The sequence below is a fragment of the Pocillopora damicornis genome, chromosome 1 (assembly GCF_964200805.1).
Source record: "Pocillopora damicornis chromosome 1, jaPocDami1.2, whole genome shotgun sequence".
Taxonomy (NCBI): Eukaryota; Metazoa; Cnidaria; class Anthozoa; order Scleractinia; family Pocilloporidae; genus Pocillopora; species Pocillopora damicornis.
This window is the reverse complement of record NC_142670.1, coordinates 22788899-22802481: the sequence shown is the minus strand read 5'-3', so window position 1 is coordinate 22802481 and position 13583 is coordinate 22788899. Positions and strand designations below refer to the sequence as shown.

The 13583-nt window shown below is 35.5% G+C and overlaps 2 protein-coding genes across 3 annotated transcripts in view; both read right to left on the bottom strand.

Annotated features, from left to right (window-relative positions):
- The window catches only part of LOC149052824 (pancreatic secretory granule membrane major glycoprotein GP2-like), a 4581-nt gene extending 2246 nt beyond the window's left edge, over positions 1-2335 (bottom strand). The window contains exon 1 of the mRNA XM_089205962.1: positions 2236-2335. Within this exon, the coding sequence (XP_089062088.1) occupies positions 2236-2335 (100 nt within the window). The remainder of the gene's footprint in view (positions 1-2235) is intronic.
- Positions 1-13583, bottom strand: part of LOC149052813 (TNF receptor-associated factor 4-like) — a 216125-nt gene that overhangs the window by 132667 nt on the left and 69875 nt on the right. The window lies entirely within an intron of this gene.

Below are 13583 nucleotides of genomic sequence, written 5' to 3'. Positions count from 1 at the left end.
GGTAAGGAAAAAGTCAATAACTGCAAATTTTGAGAATTTTGCCATTTCTTCGTCTTGAGCCTTATCGCGCTTTACGACTTTTTTTTTAGCGGACTGTGAAACCTATAATTTCATTATTTAGACCCTTCCTCTCAGTAAAGGCCTATTTTGATTATATGATAAACAAAATAATACCTAGTTGATAGCAGTTATGGAACTTCTCTTCTCGTGTTCAACTCGATACCAAGAAATTATAGCAGTTTATATTCTTGTGAATGAAAGTGATCCTCGCAGTAATGTGCACTACTTAGGCAGTCGTGAAAATAAGACCTGAAAAAAATTCAGGCTTGTACGGGATTTGAAGCCATGACCTCTGCGATACCGGTGCAGCGCTCTACCAATTGAGCGAACAAGCCAACTGGGAGCTGGTCATGATGTTGGTTCTAAATAAACCCGTGAAGTGATGAAATAAAAGGTTAAGAATATATGAAAGTCCGCAGTTCAAATGTATGACTTTCATATATTCTTAACCGTTTAGTTTATATTCTCTTGCTCGACACCTTACTCGTTCGCTGCTCTCACTCATAAGACAGCGAGTTGAACACTCGAAGAGAAATTCCGTATCAACACGCTCCCATGTATTATTCTCTACCTATTGAATGAGGACAAATGGCCGAGTTTGTCATACAGCCTCGATGCAAAATCCTTGAATAGTTACCACATACAACAAGTTTAATGCGTGTATGTGGCTCGATCTCTCAGGGAATGGGTTTTCATACAACTCTACTGACCACAGAAAAGGTTGCTGATGACTGTAAAGTCAAAAAACTTGTTGATAAGTGCTCCCGCAAAAATTGCCTAAAGCTAAAATTATTTGACTGTGAAAAAGTTCTCTGTGTCGTAGTGGAATTGTAATGTAGTAAATAGTTTTTCTTCGAACTGAGCAGATACGCCTGGACAACTTCGTTGAAAGCCGATTACTGCTCAAGCAAAAGAGAACCTTTTTTCCGTGTTTACATACTCTCATCTGAACACGAGAGGAGGTTGGAAGAATTTGAGAAAATTATGCAAACCCGACACACAGTCGAGGGTTCGCATAACTTTCAAGAAATTTCCCAACCCTCCGAGTGTTTAATTTATCTATGTTTTCCTCATTCTCTTTGGCTGCTTCCTAATTTTAGGTATTTATTCTTCCATTAATTACTATTGAAATGATCTAGCTGGAAGCAAGGGTTTTTAGAGAAAAAAATAAAAAAAAAGGACTTGAAAGGCACAAAGTCTTGAAAGTAGGGAACAATTTTGTATACAATTTGTGAAAAATCAAGTAATTTTAATCGGCATTGACCTGAAACGTTCCTCGAGTCGTTGCTCTCAAGGTCATAATTTCATCATCAAGATGATTTTTAATTTCTCCAATAAAAAGGGGCTAAATTGTACACTAAAATTATGCAATGAAAAAGAGAGGTCACCGTGCTCGTTAAAGAGCTAAAGAGCATCGTACCTCTTTGCAGGGTCCATTTATTAAAAAGCAATACCGTGCTCTCGGAATTCCCACGCGCTTATTCGCCTGATTACGTGATTTTTTTACGTAGCACAGGATGCCTAGTGCAATACTAAGGAATCTCCTTTAGACTGATCGCAAGATTCAATTTGTTACCGAAAAATGTACCGTGAAATGACGCGCGTGAAAAACTGCTAGTAGAGGCATAAATGGGGTAAGTTTGGCCCGTCATTTCTCTCAAACAAGCAAGGTGACTTGTCTTTCTTATTGTATCTTCCGAAAAAGACATTGCTAGGGAACATTTAAGGAAAGATTGAAAAAATTATCAGGTAATTTTTTTCTTCTTAGGAATCACCTTAATACGCCAAAATGGGAAAATCTTAGCCGCGGTCAACATCGATTTTAGCCAATCAGATTATGCTGGTTGATTGATTTTAATCCTTTCGAGACACAGCCTCATAATAATTCTATTTACAAGAACATTTATGCGTCATGAACAATAAATAATGGGGCCATTGTTTTCTCTCCTGTAAGGCAAAAACCATACACATCAAGTCTTTAAAAAAAATAAAATATATCTTTCTTTTTCCTTAATGATTTGTCGAAGGACGTTCAAGCAAACTAAAGGCACTAAAAACTAACATGATTTGTTACATGGCCAAACAAGAATAGCCATTCACTCAACATTATTGACAGCGAGTTCAGCCAGTACTATCTTTACAAATTTTTTAAGGCATGGATTAAAAGAGACTAACCTTTACAAGTCAAACCATCCCAAGTGTATTTAGGATTACAGGCGCAACTGTAGGAGCCCTGGTTATTACTGCAGGAGGCGTTCTCATCACAGATGTTCATTTGTGAACACTCGTCGATGTCTGATGGGGATCAAACGCACCACGTTACAGCCCACAATTGGGTGTTAAGATGAAAAATGTTTTGGTTGATCAATAAACAATGAACACCTGTACAAAATACTGCAAAACCTTATCTCAAAAGATTTTTGGACAAAGTGAAATAATCCACCATTTCTAATAAGGGTGAATTATGGAGTAGAACTACATTTTAGGATAAATGTTTGACTACTTCTGGCATCATAATTTGAGTTAAAAGGACGTTTTAGATTACTCTCCGCTTTGAATGGCTGGAATTGAAGGAAACTCATTAAAATTACCTGAGCAAGTCTGTCCATCTCCGGCGTATCCAGTGTGGCATGTACATATATGTGATCCAATGGTGTTGGTACAGTTAGCATTCACATGACAAGAAAGATTTTTTGCACATTCGTCAACATCTGAAAAATGAAAGGCTTTCGATCACGATTCTTGGAGTATGATACATGTATAAACCCCCTTATTTTGATCATTAAGTGCGAGCGTTGTCTCCAGAGAGTTGTTGGTCACTATGTTTTATTTAAGAGAAAGCTGGTCAACGAAAATGTTCAGCATCTTGTCATTAGCTTTAAATAGCTGGGACTGTATGCATAGAAATAGGAGCGATGAAGATTGTCTCTCTTCAATCAAAAAGGACTTTTCTGAGCATTGAAAGAAACTTATTAAAATCACCTGAGCAAGTCTGTCCATCTCCAGTGTATCCAGTGTGGCATGTACATACATGTGATCCAATGGTGTTGGTACAGTTAGCATTCACATGACAAGAAAGATTTCTTGCGCATTCGTCAATGTCTGAGAAATGACAGGCTTTCAATCACGATTCTTGGAGTATAAAAACAAACAAACTCACGCAAACTAACATTTCTCAAAGTCATAACGAGGCAATTACCTGTGCAGTTCCGTCCATCTCCGTTAAATCCAAATAAACAGGTGCACACAAAGGATCCATTTGTGTATCGACAAGTAGCGTTCAGGTGGCAATCGTGAGTGTTTTTTTGGCATTCATCAACATCTGAAAAATTGTAAAGAAAAGAAAAATTCTAGAACGGTAGTAGTTACACGAGTGAGATATACATTCGCTTTTTAAAACTCTTATGCGGTGAAAAAGCATTTAGTCTGTTATCATTGTGTCAAATTAATTTTTAATTTAGTCTGACCCAAAACTTTCACTGCAGCGGAATCTCTCTTTAGACACCATTTCAAATTGCAGCCTGATATCAGTCGTCAAAGATCAGCCTTGGTAGTCTTCCGTTAAGATACGCACTCGACGACCAAACGTGATATAGAAATATGGGGGTTTAAATACTCCAGGAAATATTTTGTTCTTATCGGTCTATTCTGTAATTAACCTTTTTCGCAATGTTCTCCTTCGAATCCAGGGGGGCACGAGCATCGATATCCCTTGATTGTGAAACCAGACTGACAAGTTGCATTATTTTGACAATGTGGGTTTTTACCGCAGGCGTTCTGAAAAGAAAAAAGAAAAAAATAATAAAGAAGGAAGATCGATGTATTGAATAATTGATACATGAATGAACGAACTTAAGTTTTGTTAAACGTCGGTTGTTTTCCACGATTCATCACCGAGTTGCTGAATTTGAATTATACCTTATATTTTACCTTTGAGCCTCGATAATAAAAATCAGCATCAGGCATCAGGTCAGAATCATATTCAAGATGAGTGGCGTTATTCAGTTCACAGATATAAACGATTCCTCCAGTCTCTGGCTCTTTTTTGAAGTTAGCACTGACGCAGTTGTCGTTCATGTAGCAAAAAAGCTCACAGTGATCCAAGTCTTTGACGTATTTAGTTTCGATTTTATGGTTCATCAAACGACTTTTAGCAAAGAAGAAGTAATCTGGAAACACCATTGTGCGATCTCGCTCTGAAATAAAGCAATCAAAATATAGTTAGAAAACAATTTTTTTCTTTTCATACAGAAATAAACTCACGATTCGAGTTATTAAGCGTGCAAAATAACACGCTTGGTGAACAAAGAACTGTGATCTCAGTTAAACCATCACTACGAAAAAAAGGAAAAGAATTGATGCTACCTTCATTTGTTGACTTTTGTCTTTCTGTGAACATAAGTATCTAGGACAATTTTCCAAGTTTCAATTCCGCGATCAGAGATTTCCTCATGATTTGAGCGGAGACTTCTATTTCGATAAAGTAGGTTAACACATAAAATGCTTGCGTAAAAGACAAATTTGAATGAGGTTTATAATTGTTTTTTGATCACGCTGTGCCCGCTCTTATATCACAATTTCGGAATATTTTGTATAATAAGGCAATAGAAAATTACACCCCGCCCCCTTCTCCACTGAGAAAAACTTTCAAAACAAAAGAGAAACGAAAACCAAAAATTGGTTGCAGCGACCATCACTTTTCTTTTGTGAAGACACAAGGCTTTTAGAGAGAGGGTTCGGTCTCTCTATTTTCCGCAGCAATATTATTTTAGGGGAGATAGGACAAAATCCGTAAAGAATACGATCCGTCAATCTTTTACTGTTGCTGTAATTTATCATAATTTTGAATATTTTGTGTAATAGGGCACAAGGTAATTAACCCCAGCCCTACCTCCCTCCCAAAGTTTAAAACAAAAGTAAAACAAAAACAAAAATTAGCAGCAGCGACCATCACTTGTGAAGAAAAGATGTTTATAGAGCATTTCGTGTCTTCTTGTTTCCCCTGAACGATATTATTTTAGCAGAGATAGAACAAAAGCCGTCATGAAGTCATAAGTCATGAAAAAAAATCATTTTTCTTTATAAACCTTTTCAGTTTCTTCATTACACAGGTCCTTGAAATTCAGAGTTTCTTACTCGAGTTTAAACTATCGCCTTTGGTTATTTAGATCGATTATGACAGAAGAGGAAATTTATGCTAATTTTCATTAAGACGGGCTATCGTTGTCAGGCATCACGCAGGAGATTCATATACGGGTTCAAGATGTTTCTATCGATAAATTCAGTATACATTGGGAAATTTGACTTTTTCCTGTAAAATAGTAAATTTAAATGAAGAAAGTCAAACACTATATTTCTCAAACAAAAAATATCGAAAGTACCAACAATTTAACGGTAGTCATGCCACCTGTTTTTGAGGTGAGAGCCTTTAAACTAATCCTTAAATATAATTTTGCTGACCTGAACTTTCTCTGAGACTTGCACAATATTCGATTTTAGCTTTTGATAGATAAGCTATGTTAATGGACGAATATACAACAAAACATTGTAGGCATTCTTTAACATATGTCAGCACTGTTCTCTTGTAAACGAAGTAATTTGTATTTGCCAAAGTTTTTTGTCGTTTTGCATCTCATATCCAATTTTCTGAATAAAGAAACGATAAAACATTTTTGTTAAATACCTCTTTATTTTTCAAAAACGAGTTCCAATTTTGGGTGGATGTTCAATGTCGGTTTTTGACAATGTAACGTAACTTTAAGTCTTTTTATATCAGCAAAAGAGAATAAAGGAGATATGTAAATAAGGTTGCACTCATAAGTGAATCGAAGGATAAAAAATGATACGCCGTCTGCGACTCACCTTTTCCAAAAGTGAAGTTAGTCAACAATGCATTCCAGGCTATGAACATGAAAAATGAAATAAATTCCATGCCTTCTTCAAGGTAACGGTTTTCTGTTTCAACCACGCACCTATGGCACAAGTTTTAAGTTGATCGCCAGCTCCCAGCAGTGGATTAAGCTTCCCAAATCGACCTGTCGTTATGAACGAAACCGTATTATGAAAATAAATTTTAAAAAAAGGCCTGTAGCTGTCGGTTCTATGTGGACATTAATGCAAATGACGCAATTGGGTGTTATCCGCTTCGCTCGATGGAGAGAATTAGATCTCCTAGGAATATCTTTAAATGTTAACATACGTATCAGACAGTGAAATTAGTCCCCAGAACAACGTTGTAAAAATTTCGATCAATTTTTTGAAGGTCTAATTGACAGCGAAAAACCCCAGGAAAAGCAGATACTGAGACGTTAATTTCTTTTAAACTTTTTGATAAAAAGAACTTTCAAAATTTAAAAGATCAAGCATATTTTTCAGCATATTTGTTTAGCACATTTTTCATTCATTCCCACTAAAAGATAAATACCCTGCAAAATTTAATTGTATTTTTAATATTTGACGTATAGCAACTTTGGTAACAATAGACATTTAATTAACAGAAAAGTCATGTTCCCGTTTCAAGCCTGCCTTAATTTGTCAGTTTTTGGAGTTAAAATACGCAGACACATTATTCTCAACAAACTTCGCTCCCTAAATCAACTGAAACAGGTGATAATCAACCCTAATACGAAGCTTTTTAGCGTGCGGATATCTCCCTCCATTAGATGTTCATAAACTGCCCATAGAAGAACAAATGTACAAGGATTAAAAATCTCCATTCAGAAATTTCGGTTCTAGATGTGAAGTGATGACGACTCGACCTCGACAAGAACTTCAGAAGAGATGATATATTCTTACTAAGCGAGAAAAAAAATTTGCACATGTTTGTGGTTTTGAAAGTTAGTTCTCTAATTAAGAAAGGACTTTCATCAAACTGTCGCGCGATTTTACTTTGAAAACTTGCTCTGGCCTTGAGGAAGTCTTTGAGAAAATACTGACGATTCGTGTTGGAATTTACGGTAAATATTTACACACATTTATTTGATATGCCAAATACTTAAAAGCTGTTGCTAAATATCTTTTAGCATGACGGTTTTTAATGAGTCATCGACAGTGTAGTTCAAATAAAATAATGGCGCTGCAAATATAACCTTCTTTCTTTTGTTATACACACTGTCTTGAAATTTGCTTACGTCCTTTTCGCATTACTAATAGTTCATTGAATTGTCCTCTGTCTTGTCTCAAGAAACCTTAAATCAACCCGTAATAATGATTCGAAATTATTTTAAAAGTTCCTATTCTTGTAAAATCGTTCGATCTTCTTCCCAGGGCTTCGTCACTACAAGTTAGACAGGAAGCACAACGTTTTCCGTCCCAGTATGATAAAATCATCCCGACAATTTGTGCACGATGAAACATTTAGCCAGCTTCACGCATTCTGTGGGAGTTTTAAATCATTTTTTTAGGCGCACTTTTACCAGAATTAACAATTCATTTCTCCCCTATTAGTTTTGTTCAAGATGACAGACAAGGCAGATAACAGAAGCTTTTTATGTCTTTTTATGAGCCACAAAATGACGTCTTCAATAAATTATCTCATATATTTTTCCAGCTTGCCTAATTCTTCGGTGGAATTTGCTCGAATTTTCAAGTTACGCTCATAATTGTTTAAGTTCTTATTAGATGTGATATGCCACGGAAAAATAGCTCAATAATTTCGAACTTCAATTTAATTAAAGAAATAAAACGTTGGAAAAATTATGTGATCCACATTTCTAGTCCTCGAGTCTCTATTGTTTAAATTTGCAAATGTATTAGTATCGATGCACGAATGGTTCAATTTCTAAAATTGAAAACTGTCAAACAATCTTTAGAACTTATGCACGGAGGAACATTTTTCATTTGTCGCTACATATTTGTTTTGTATCTGAGGCGAAGAACTGTACATAAATTCAAGAAAAAGTTCCAGTAAAGAATAGTGAAATTGTTTCAAAGACAGCTTTCAAGACATGGGTTTTGCCTAAGTTAAGAGGCTTGCATTTTTCAGGGAATTTATTCAGCGTCGCTTTTAAGGCCCTGTTTACTATTCGAGTTGTTATCAGATAATTGTCTTTTGACTGTCGACTGGTCTCATTCGCGTTTTCAACGATATAGAGAATACTTTATTTAGGCAGGCGATAAATTAAATCGTGCTATTTTTTGCAATAACGAATAGATCAAACTGTTCGACTAAAGCTCATGTGGACTTATTTTCCATCGATTATGATTCATCTTTCATTAAACGTGTTTCATTGGCGCCTTGAAACGAAGTAAGTACGTGCATATGTAGAATATGGAATTTACAATCAAGGAAATGCAGATGCTAGAAATACAGAATATTGTGGTGAAGCTTGCAAGATTTACTTTGCGAAGCATCGTGTATGTTATAATCTTCATCCTGAACTTTTCATCTTACACTTAACGAATGGTAAATTATGATTAACCTGGTTTTTACTCAAGCATTCATGAAATAATCGGTTCGGGAAGTTAAACGCTGACTACCATAGCAATACTGCTTCCGTTAGAGGAAAACAACTTAAGGCCACTCAGAAACTGGCATTATATCGTCGTTTTACAATCGATAACAGAATCCTTGGAACCTATTAGCCATCACGGAAACATTACAGCATTTAGGTTTTAAAATAATGTAGGAACATTAAGCAGCAGACTCGTATAACATCAAGGTATTAAGACATCAAATAAGTTTTATTCGTACATTGAATCATGCATTGCTTCTATTTCATTTTCTACGGTCTTCTTGAGGACAGGATTCTATAAGGAAACGGTTGCTAGATCCTTTTTTTCCTTATAACTTTACTTTTGGTGTGCTGTCTTGTAAAAAAATAAGAAAAAAAAAAGGAAAATTATATGTTCCGCGTAACTTAATCAGCCCACCGAGGAGAATACGGGAAAATGGAGAAAAATTAATACTGCCTTCATTTGCTGATTTTTTCCTATCTGAGAACATAGGTATTTAGGATAAAATTCTTTGTCTCAATTCCGCCCTCAGAGATTTCCTCATGATTTCAGCTAAGATAAAGGAGGTTAACACATAAAGTGCTTGGGACAAGACAAATTTGAATAAAGTTTTTAATTGTCTTTGTTGATGTCGCTGTTACCGCTGTTATATTTTAAATTCCTAACTTTTTGTATAATAGGGCCCTAGATAAATAGCTCCAGCCCTTTCCCTCCCAAAAACGATAAAAAAAAAAAGAAGTGAAACAAGAACAAAAATTGGCAACATCGAGCATCACTTGTCTTTTGTGAAGACACAAGGTTTGTAGAGAGCATTTCGTGTGTTTTGTTTCTCCTGAGCGATATTATTTTAGGGGAGATAGAACAAAAGCCATCAATAAAAGCCATACGCAAATTTTTGTCAAGTTCCTTTTCTATTTCATGATCGATAAGTCATGAAAAGAATTAATTTTTCTTAATAAACCTTTTTTTATTTCTCGTCATTATACAGGTCCTTGAAAATTCAGATTTCTCCGACTTGAGTTTACATGATCGCCTTTGGTTATTTAGAACGATTATCATAGAAAGAGGAAATTTATGCTAATTTCCATTGAGACAAGACATCGTTGTCTTGCATCACGCAGCAGATTCATACATGGGTTCAAGATGTTTCATCAGTAAATTCAGTATGCATTGGAAAATTCGACTTTTTCCAGGAAATAGTAAACTTTAATTAAAAATGTCGAACACTATATTTCCCAAACCAGAAATATCGAAATAATAATTCTGCAATAAGCGTAATTTTTAGCCGATAACGTCGACAAATTATCATTATGAAACATCATATTCGGTCTAAAGTAGCTTTTAAAGGTTGTTTAAGAAGATTTCCTTCAAGCTCTCAAATAATCCAGTGTTTATCTAAGTAAACTCCACCGTGTGCTAATAAAGGATCGCTAATGAAAATGTTACAAGAAAAGAATGTCTTTGACAAGGAAATATTGCCAGCCTCGAGAAACGTCAAGCCTTCCATTGCATAAGCTACACATAAAGCTCTAAACATACAATGACACTCTTATGTTTGTATCAATCAAAAGGCTTCCACTTACGGTGTATGCAACTTCCTGAAGATAAGTAGGAGCTGAAGAAATTTGAACGGGCAGGGAAAACTGCATTTTTTTTCCTTTTTGCCTTAAGAAATGTTGCACTTGTTTGTGGTTTTGAAAGTTAGTTCTTTAATTAAGAAAGGACTTTCATCAACCTGTCGCGTAATTTTAATTTAAAAACTTGCTCTGGCCTCGAGGACGTTTTCCAGCAAATACTGACGATTCGTGTTTGAATTTATCTATCAAAGTTTATGCAGCTCCATCTTGCGCGAAAGCCACAATGACCATAATTCACGGACTTCAAGCACATGCAATACAAACGAGTTGCTCGAACCTCTGGGGCTTCAGAGCTACAGTACAAATTCAAGTTGACAATGAGGACAAACAGATTAAACAAAATGCGATGTAAATTTAAGCTGATATGCCAAATCCTTAAATTTTGTTTGCTAAATATTTTTTTAGCATGACAGTTTTTAATGAGTCGTCGACACTGTAGTTCAAATAAATTAATGGCGCTGCAAATATGATTTTTTTTTCGTCATACACAGTTTCTTGAAACTTATTACTCATAGTTAATTGCATTGTCTACTGACTTTTCCCAAGAAACGTCAAGGAAACAAGTAACAATGGCTCCAAATTATTTCAAAAGTTCCTATTCTTATAAAATCGTTCGTTCCTCTTCCCACGGCTTCGTTACTAGAAGTTAGAAAAAAAGCACAACGTTTACCGTCCGTATGATAAAATCATCCCGACAACTTGTGCGCAATGCAACATTTAGCGGGCTTCACGCACTCTGTAGGAGTTTTAAAACATAGTTTAGGCGCACTTTTACCAGAATAAACAATACATTTATCCCCTATTATTTAACATAGTAAATGTTTTGTTCAAGACAATAAAATTTAAGGATAATGATCTTGTTTCTTTCAAGCAGCTGAAGATGTTTTCTCGCCAAGTGTTTGTGATCCCCACATTTGGAAGCTCGGTAAATTTCATTTTCGTTTTATTTCAACTACACAAAAATAGGAGTTAAGGCTGAATATCAAATCTTACCATGGGGTGAAAGTGAAACTCAAGTTTTTCATGCAGTAAGTACAGTCATCTCCTACCTTCCAAGATCCAACGTTCTTTGGTGCCCAAAACTAGACTAATTTAGCCAAACGCGTTTTCTTTTATTACTGTCTGGTAGCTATGGTTACGATAGAAATTATTGGTTTCAAGCCAAGATGAACATTTAATGTTAGAAATGAGCTTCCCTCTTCCTGTTTGGGCTCTTTGCACAAAAAGCTAAATTGGTGAAATAATACGCGGCGAAGAATTTAAGTTAGTGCAACGGATTGACTGAAGTAATGCGTCTTTTCATGTGGCAAACAATAGCGCCGTATCCATTCGGCTGTTGGTTGCAAACAATCAAAATGGATTTTTTTTCTCTTGGTATCACTTCCGGTTCTAACAAATTGCAAGATTCCAGGCTTTATTTTCTTGTTATCTTTTAGGTAATATAGGAATTTGCATCAACTTTAAACTCTGTGAAAAATGTAGCAACACAGATCTTAGGGCGAGTACCTTACTGTACCACCCACTTCACTACATCGAGCGAAATGTTTTCCCGTTTGGCCCTCCTACTCACTCTAAACAATACATGTACGCAATAATTTAAGGATGGCTTTCCTATTTGAAAACCCTGTGTAATTTGTCATTTTGTCTTCCCCCGCATTCATTAACGTCCAAATTAATTAATGATGAGTTCTAATAACCTCTTTGCCATAATTTGAACGGAATTCAAACGAGCTGCATTTAAGTCTAAGTTGAGGTATAGGACAAAACGATTTGTGAAAGGAAATCTTTGTAAATACAGAAAAAAACAGCCGTAGTTTTTGGCAAGTTGGATGATTCAAATGCAAATTTTTTTCATTAACTTTATTTTTCTTTACTGTAAACTGAACCCAAACAGCGGGCTTCGTTATTTTATTAAATCCTCTCTCATTGCCTTATGGGATTTCCCGTCGCTTCCAGTTTCAAAATTTGTGACGTGCTTGGAACCGCCAGCTCTGACATTTATAATTTGGTATTTTTCTCTATTTACGATAGCGATAGAACTATAATTTCTACACGGGTGTCATTATAACATAAACAAATATCGCTGAGAAAAGGTTCAAGAAGTAAACCCGTTGTAGGAAAATAAAAATTGTGGAGAATCATCATGTTTATTTCAGTAGCTGAAGATGTTTCCTCGCCAAATGTTTGTGATACCCACATTTGGAAGCTCAGTAAATTTAATTTTCGTTTTATTTCAACTACACAGAAATAGAAGAGTTAAGGTGGATATCATTTCTTATCATGGGTGACGGTCAAACTCAAGTTTTCCATGCATTAAGTACAGTCATCTCTTACCTTCTACCTTGAGCCAAATGTATTTTCTTTTATCACTGTCTGGTAACTACGGTTACGATAGAGACTGTTGGTTTCAAGCTACGATGATCATTAATATTAGAAATAACCTTCCCTCTTCTTCTTTGGGCTCTTTGCCCAAAAACTTAAATTGATAAAATAATACGCGGTGAAGAATTTAACCAAATACAACGGATTGACTGGAGTAATGCGTCATGGACTGTAAAATGTTATTATTAATTTCTTGAAAGTGTCGCTCGTCACGTCAGGTGGAAGAGGCATTATAATTATAGATCGTTTTTTTAGTAATTCATACCAAACAAACGCAATGCAGGTGAATTTGAGAGAACAAAAAGACGGACTCCAATAAAATTCAAGGCAAGTCCTGTAAAAATGGTTTTGAGAATCACACAAACACAGAAAAAGAGGAGAATTCACCACTAAGTACTTCTTAGCTTGATGAATTTTATTTAATCGATTACAGTCTATCAATATAGTTAATCTATGATAATGAGACTGGAAAGACAGAATTTTTTTTGTAATCTTTTAATTTTCTAAAACGTGTTTAGTTAAACACAAGCTGCACACTGCGGCAGACCCGACGACCCAACATACACAAGGGTAGTTGGGATCCAAATATAGAAACTTCTTTACATAGTGTAGAGCCAGTAAAATCATTGTGTTTTCGCTAAAAAATTTGGGTTAAAATGGCCGCGAGCTAAAGATGCACTTGCAAGGCTTGAAATTTTGAGGACTTTTTTACTCCGACCGATTTATTAATAAAGTTTTCATAATGAGACATACACGCCGGGGGTGTACTGTGGGATTATAAAGGACCTCTCTGCGTCTCTGCTATGATTTGTGATTCCTGCAGTCTTGACCGCTCAACACGGAAAGTATGTTCAAACGAGAGTTAAGAAATTTATTTCGCTATCATTTACTCTCCAAAAATACATTTTGAATTTCTTTAACTATCAAATAAACTATCAAAAGATGTAAAGCAGTGTGCTGATTAAAATTTCCTCGATTGACCGACCGGAAACCTTAAAGAGGTTGACAAATTAATGATGAATTTCTCTCCTGAGAAATGTAAAAATTAGA